This window comes from Blastomyces gilchristii (assembly GCF_000003855.2).
Source record: "Blastomyces gilchristii SLH14081 genomic scaffold supercont1.28, whole genome shotgun sequence".
Classification (NCBI taxonomy): Eukaryota; Fungi; Ascomycota; class Eurotiomycetes; order Onygenales; family Ajellomycetaceae; genus Blastomyces; species Blastomyces gilchristii.
Genome location: NW_003101654.1, coordinates 464917 through 473099, shown reverse-complemented (window position 1 = coordinate 473099; position 8183 = coordinate 464917). Strand labels below are relative to the sequence as shown.

The 8183-nt window shown below is 28.3% G+C and overlaps 1 protein-coding gene across 1 annotated transcript; it reads right to left on the bottom strand.

The window, feature by feature from the left end:
- Positions 1–3246: 3246 nt before the first annotated feature.
- BDBG_17858 (uncharacterized protein) lies at positions 3247–3406 on the bottom strand (the record flags this gene model as incomplete). The annotated part of the gene is made up of 1 exon (XM_031725486.1): positions 3247–3406. A coding segment is annotated over one exon (160 nt), but the record flags the coding sequence as incomplete, so codon positions are not given.
- Positions 3407–8183: the final 4777 nt, after the last annotated feature.

Below are 8183 nucleotides of genomic sequence, written 5' to 3'. Positions count from 1 at the left end.
TCTATTCTTGAATAGATATACAGTGTATATTACAAATAAAACAGATGAGATTGAAGATTCTTACAGTACTTCTATTTTTATCTCAGTCTTATCTTGTTTTCTTTTATCAAAGAATAGTTATGTAATTCTTTTGAATATAAAATAATAAACTTATTTTATTAGAGAAAGTGACAGTTTTAACATCTTCAAAGTTTGAATCATCTTATACTTTGAAACATGATTAAATTCATCTTTTATATTAATAAAAACTGCAGTTGAGACCAGGTCTTCATGCTTTGCTACTTGAATATCATAAATAACTGAAAGAACAGTGTCAATTGTAGAACATTGTTTTCTATCTCTCATTTATTCATTAAATAGAAGAGAATTACTAATAGAGCTTATAAAAGATAATCTAGTAGCTATTATCTTTTCTAGAATTTTTCTCAAACAGTTCAACAGAGATATTACTCTATATAACTTAGAAATTGAAGCTTTTCTATTAGACTTTACAAGAATTACTTCAGTAGCTTCTCTTCAGCATTCAGAATGATAATCATTTTTTAAGAGATTGAAAAAGAGCTCAAAATATTCATTCCTTAAGTAGAAATATGTGTTTTGAATAATTAAGTGATTGATTGAATCAGGCTCTGTAGCAGTTTTAATTGAACTTGAGAATATTACTAACTCTAGTTCATCACATATAAGCTCAGATCATTTCCAGTTATTTTCATCAATATATTTATGAAATGACATATTCTTCTCTTCTAAATGTGATGAGTTTTGAAAGAGAATTCTTATAAAAGCTTGACACTTTTTCTCAAAAGAGTTTGCTGTATATGATTCATTCTAAAATTTATATTCTAAGATTGAAAGCTTTGCTACACTTCTTGTTTTAGTATAGTTGAAGACTTTAAAAACTTCTTTTTCTTATACTTCTTTAAGAAATTTGTTTCAGTAATCTGTTTTAACTCTTTTAATATCTGAAAAATATTCATATTAAATAGCTTTGAACTCTTCATCAGATATTAAGTTATTCTTTCAATCTCACTTCACAGTGACTAATTACTTTCTTTTAGAAGTAATATTCTCATTTCATCAAGGTTTAAAATACTCAGATAACTTTTTCTTTGAAATATTTTCTCTAATACTTGTTAGAAGAATAGATGTAATCAGCTTTACTCTATTTTTAAGTATTTCATTTAAGATATCTTGACTTTGATGTCAATAGAGCTTACTCTGCTTCTCATATTTTAGCTGTTTTACTCTTTCTTCAACTACTTTTCAATCAGCTTTTTCAAAAGTTATACTGATTAGAGAGAAGAGAATTTCACTTTTTTTATTTTTTCACTCAGTTCAATATCAAATTGAATAATCTTATGACTTAATTCTGAGATTTCATTTGAATTAATAAATCAGTTTATAAGACTTTTTCTAATTAGATTTTATGATATGAAATTTACATCTATAATAGATTTCTTTTTCATGTCTTTTCTAAAGAATGTTTGTTGATCAGACTTGTTATCTAAATCTATTAAATATTTAAAAGTTTATTCAATCAGTTTATCTGTTCTTACTGCTTTTATACATTCTGAGTTTTATCAGAAATAATGTGCATTGAAGTCTTCAACAATTATAAAGTTTTTTAAGAGAGTTATATTCAAAAATTCTCTATTAATTATTCAGATATTGTTGTCTTCTTTCAATAACTTTTTATTATAGATATTTATAAGTTCAATAGTATTAAACTCATTCTCTTTATCTATAATATCACTCACTAGAATATCAGAGTCAGATATAATATTAAATCTCAGATTAAATTAATATCTTGATCTTTTTCTCTTATAAATCACTACTCTTGATTTTATCTCAGATTTTTCAGAAAGAAAGTAGTAATAGCTTGAATGAGAAATGATGTACTTTTACTCAGTATCAAAGTTTAATTCTTGAAGAAGTACAAAGTCAACTTTTTATTTAAATACAATCTGAAGATAAGAATAAATATAATTTGAGTTTCTATTCACATTGTTTTGAATAAATGAAATTTTTGAAGAGTTTTTAAACTTTTTTTATTATTTTTCTTATACATTCATACTTCAACAGAGTGAAGATAGAGTAGAATCTAATCACTATTATCAGATAGTAGATTATAACTCTTTTGAAAAGCAGTAATCTTAACTACTTACATTCTATCTAGTTTATCATCAGAGTTATTTCTAAATTCTCTAATCTTAACAGATATTTGAGAATTCAAATTCTGTTTATATTTAGCTGAAGAAATAAAGTTTAAAGAATTAGATAGTTAAGAGTTTCTTCTTTTTTTAAGCTTATAGTTGCAGATTTACTGACTTGACTTTTCTCTTCAGTTTTAGATTTAATTTGAGCTTTATCTTTTCTTCAGTTCTTCTGAGTTCTTGAAGTAAATACACAGTCTTTTGAGCTAGATGCATATTTTTCTTTGTAATTGAAGTATTTAAGCAGAGTATGTTAACATATTTCACCTCTTTTTAAGCATATTTCACATTTATACTCACTAGTTTTATAATCTCTAGCATAGAATGTGTATTTTGAGTCTCTGAAATATGAGATTATAAAGTATTTATATCTTTGACAGTTTGAACACTGTGTTTAAGCTTTGAGATTCATTCTTGAGTCTTTGTATTTATGAACACTCATTTTCAAATCTGCTACTCTTACTTCAGAGATTCTTGATTATTTAAGTATCTTTATATATACTAGAATAGAGACATTTCTTCTGCTTTATCTGAACTTAATTTAATTAAGTTATACAGGCTCTTTTCTCAGTTGAATAGAATTATAGTCTTCTAATTCATTTTTAAGAAGTAGTATTTCTTTCTCACAGTCAAAAATTTCAACTGAAATATTATAAAGAATGAATTTGTCTCACTTTTCATCTCTCAGAGATAGAATTATTATATTCAGTAGAGATTCTATTACTGATTTTCAGAGATTCTTATTCTGAATAAGAAATTCTGTACTGAATTCAGATATTGTAGTTAAAATAATGAAATTTTCAAAGAAAGATGACTTAATTGAAGCTATAACTGATTTTTAAACTTCAATATTAGTTATTAACTGAGAAAAGAACTGCTAATTAATTTCATTTCTAATTCTGAAAATGAGTTTTGAGTTTAGCTTGTTTCTTTGTAAGATCTTTCAATTTAAGACTTTGAGAATAAGTCTTCTATTTCTGAAGATTTGAAAGTTTTTCTTCTTTTATATTTTTTTCTCTTCTTTTCTATGAACAGAGATCTGAGTAATATTCTTCTCAGTTTTCTCAGAATTTTGAGCAGGTTTTAAGATAGCAGGTTTAGAGACAGCAGATTCTGCTACTTGAGTATATATTTTCTTCTGATTTGAAGAAGAAGATGAAGAAGTAAAAGATGAGAAAGAGTCAGTGACTGTACTAGAAGATTTGAATGTTTTTTAAATTGTGTTTAAAATTCCAAGTTTGAACTTGATCATCTCTTGTAGTTATCTAGCCTGAGCATGGAAAATTAACAGAACCTCTTCATTCTTCTCACTCAGACACTGTTTTTCAAGAATTTTACTTACTTTTTCAAGTTTCTGTATTTCAAGAACTTTTTCTTTCTCTATTTTCTCCTTCTTTCTTCTCTTTAGAATTTCAATCTCAGAAACAGCATCTGAGACAACATCTTTATTCATATTAACTGAGTGTACTCTTGAACTCATTTTACTCACTGAATGAAATGTTAGTCAGACTGTTTTAATTAAGAGATTTATTAATCTATTTTTAAATGAAAAGTTAGTCAGACTGTTTCAATTAAGAGAATTATTAGTCTATTTTCAATTGAAAAGTTGATCAGACTGTTTCAAAAGAAGAATGAATGACTTTTATATATAAAACATCTCATTTTTTTCACACTAGTTCAGTAACTAGATTAGATTTTTGAAGAGAATCTAATAAACTAAAATTGATTTTTAAGATAAATTAATAAAATCTTTATAAACTCTTTCTTAAAATATAGTGAGAAAAAGTATGATATCAATTGATAATAAATCAGATAATATAACAGTTTTTGAGAGAAAAACTGATATAAAATAAGTCAATTTTTTACAGAGAAATTGATTAAAACTATTTAATTTTATTCTAAATCATTCAATTCTTCTCACACAACAAGTGTGCAACTCAAACCAGTTAATAAAGAGTATAAAAGAGAATTAAGTATTAATAAAAGCTCTTCAGTCACTGAAAAAGTAATTCTTACTTAAAAGAAGATGAAATTATAATAGAAAATAACTCTGTTTTTAATTCTTTATAAGAATATTATATAAAACTCAGAGAACAACATCTTACTTTATCAAGAGAAGTAAAAAACTAATTCTAAGATCTTTTTTTTTTGCATTAACTGCTGTAGAAGAATGAGATAGAAACTGCTAAGATATATACTACTATATATTCTCTATTAAGACTTTTTCTCTTCAGAGTCTTGATATTATAGAGAATATAAGTCTGTTTCTATATAATAATATAAATATTATTAGTAGAATATAGAGGAACTGATTATTTATATCTTAAAATAAAAGACTTTATCAATGATTATATCAATATAGAGTTAATTCTTAAATTTAATAGAAATTTAGTGTTGCTGTTCTCAATCTCTTGCAGAATCTATTGAATATTGAGATATTAAAACTAGATTTAATATATCTCACTATGCAGGGATCAAAGGCTCAGTCAGACTTTGAGATATACTGATTTTATAGTTGTCATGTCTGCTGATTATGTATTGAATACAGTTACTGAGGTATCTTTTGTATTTTTCTGCCGGGGATGAGCCAGATTGAAAGAAGTGATACAAGAGTGAGACTTAGTGTTGATGTCTTGATACATCAAAGACAGACAGAGTTTTCATTGAGAATGCACTTCAGATGTGTCTGTTAATTATATGCATGATATTATTACTGAGGTATCTTTTTGTATTTTTCTGCTGAAGGTGAGCCACATTGAAAAGAGCGGTATATGAGTGAGACTTGATGTTGATGTTTTGAAACATCAAAGATAGACAGGGTTTTCACAGAAGTTGCTTCTCAGATATCTTCACAATTACAGATCAGGGATCTTTCAAAATCAAGAAGATTGATACATATGACTAAGTCTCTTCATCTTACAATTTGTATGGCAATTTGGCCTGGGATTGTGGTGTGATAGGGGTGAACAGGGGATAATCCCACACAGGAGTTTCGAACAATGCCTGGTTCACATTTGGCTGAATAACTCCACCACCACACGGGGTATGCAGTCAGCGATGGGGTCAAAATGCTTGCATAATCGAGGGCTTTTTGATGTATCTATCAGCGGGTTCTTATTCGAAAAGCTGAGCGAGTTCGTGATGGAGCGGTTTTGTCACTGAAACCTTCTTACAGAGTTCATTCTATCAGATGCACAGATTACTGAGGTCTATTATATCTGACTGAGATTATCAATTCATAAGTGTTCTCTGAACAAGAATATGCCAGATTCTCAAGATCATATGTTATTTATTACCTGTGTATCACTCTGAGACTGATGATATAGCAGAATAAACAATTCAGACACTGAAGAATTATCTTTATAAGTTCTGTAATTCTTCTTAAAATGACTGATATGACCTTGTTCTACATGCTGAAGTCACTATCAATAACTGAGATACTGTTTCAACAGATATAAGCCTGTTCTTTCTTACACATGAATATTATATGAAAGTGTTGAATCTTCTAGAGATTATACATTTCACATTAAATTCTCACAGTTCAATTTAGATTGATAATAATATAGTAATAAAGCTCTGAGATATTTACAACTGAGCAGAAGTCTTCATGATGAGTATTACATAAGATTAAGAAGATTAAATTAATATTCACTGAGATTCTGCTGAGTAATATAAGATAGAAGACATGATATAATTGAATCTTAAGAATATACAGATCACATACTTATCTTGTACACTGAATCATCATTATATTAAATATAAGATAATAGAAGTTCTAGGCAGTCACAAGTACTGTCTTAACATATTATCAGAAATTTATAATATCTTTCATACAAGCTTGCTTCACTATGCTATTATCAATCTGTTCTCTTCTCAACTGATTTCTGACTAACAGTCACTAGGAATTATAGAAGAAGATAATGAACTTGAATGAGAGATTGAAGATATTCTTGATAAGAGACTTCACAGCTGTAGCTGATAATATTTTATGAAGTAAGTCAGCTATAATCATCTAATCTGAACTCTGAGTTCCGCATTATCTGAGACTGCGGTTTTTAACTGATGAGAACTATGCATAACTTCACTTCAGAAAAGAGAGAACTAATGTGACAGACTGCATCTGATCAATTATATAGACTATTTTATTACACTTTATAGATTTCTGCATTTCTACTGAAAGTCTTGATTCTCAGTCACTGATTCTCAGCTGAAAGATTCACAGAATTTCTATTCTTTCATTCTAAAGCTTCACTGTGTATACTACTATATATGCATATAAATATTCACTCTGATCACTGATTTTCATACTTTCTCTTTTCTTTTCTTCTCTAACATTTTTCACTTTGTTATATAAGACCTATAAATATTATATCAATCTATTCAGCGTAGGCCTCTTACACATGTCATGTTGTTGAGAGCTAGAGCGGTATTGACAATTGATATATCGTAGTAAATGATCTTCATGAATGAAGCATATTTATCAATCTACTGAGTGAAGAAGTTGACTTCAAACTTGTCAGTGCATATGACTATCTCTAGTAATATACTGATTCATTTTTTGATTTTGAGAAGAAGAATGAAGAGTATGTGATAGCACAACCTGAGAAAACAGTGCATGAGTTATCATTACTGATAACTGACATGAGAGTATTCTAGCAGTTACGGATCTCTACAGATAAGTGTATAGAGACTGATATTAAACAAGTACAGCATTCTGATGTTCAGTGTCTCATTTATTCATATCAGATGCAGATATTTTTATATTTATGTTTTCAGTATTCATTGTCTGTGATGTCTCAATTCTTGTTACTACTGTGTGATGACCTGAGACAATCTCTGTTAACAGAGGTGATAATGTTAGAGATTGTATTATTACATGTAAAATTAAATTTAACTTAATAGTTCTGTGAGATAAGTTGATATAATATGAAAATATAACTCTCTGTCATTGTAACAACCTTCTTTCATTCAGTAAAGAATGCTGACTAAGTATTAAAGTAGACTTGATTGATCTGGTGAAGAATTAATGTTATCAACTTGATATGAAATGTAACACATAGTGCAGAGTCATTTCACTTTAAGTCTGCTGCAATGATCTCAAAGTCAGCAATGAAATCTACTGTGTATTGATTGTATTGTATATAAAGACAGTTCATTTGTAGCTCTACAGTGAGAGTCATGTTAATCTTCTAATAGTTGTCACAGAGTCATATCTTCAGAATGTCTCAGATGATAATATACATGTTCTGTTTCATTTGTATTCACTGAACACATTGACAAATCTTAGAGCTAAGATAGCTAATACTGAAAGAAATTTTGAAGACTTCATTGATGATAAGATGTTCGTGAATATTATTATTTATATTCAGTAGTCAGAAATAGATATCACTGATCTCATTGAAGACATTCAGTTTACACAATTTTATCTTAGTGACAGTGATTATGAGCTGGCGGTGAGTGTCTGAGACTGAGAGTATATTTTTCATATGAGTGACTTTCAGAGTTTTCAGACATTGAGTGAGTTATGCATTGATATCAGTCATTTGACAGTTCTGAGTGATTAGTTTATTGACTTGATTTGTAAGAGCTTGAATTTGAGTAGTTTGACTGAGTTCCATTTTTTTGCTTCGGGATGCTGCGTATGAACATGTAAGAGAAGGAAAAAGAATACTGCAGATTCATGACTGATAGTGAGATGAGAAGATTCAGTAATATTACAGAATAAAGACTAGCTTTATCAGAGTAAATAGCAGCAGTATATTAGATTATATTGAAACTGAATCTTGAAGAAGAAGAAGAAGAAGAAGAAGAAGAAGAAGCTATCTAAGCTAGAGATAAGCGGGTGAATATGAGATAATAAGGCTTGTATGAGTCATCTGATCATGCTCTATGCTCTAAGATTCTTATAGTTATTATCTTCTCTCTTACCAGATCCAGTCACGCTTACATAACCATAATGTAAGCCGCTCT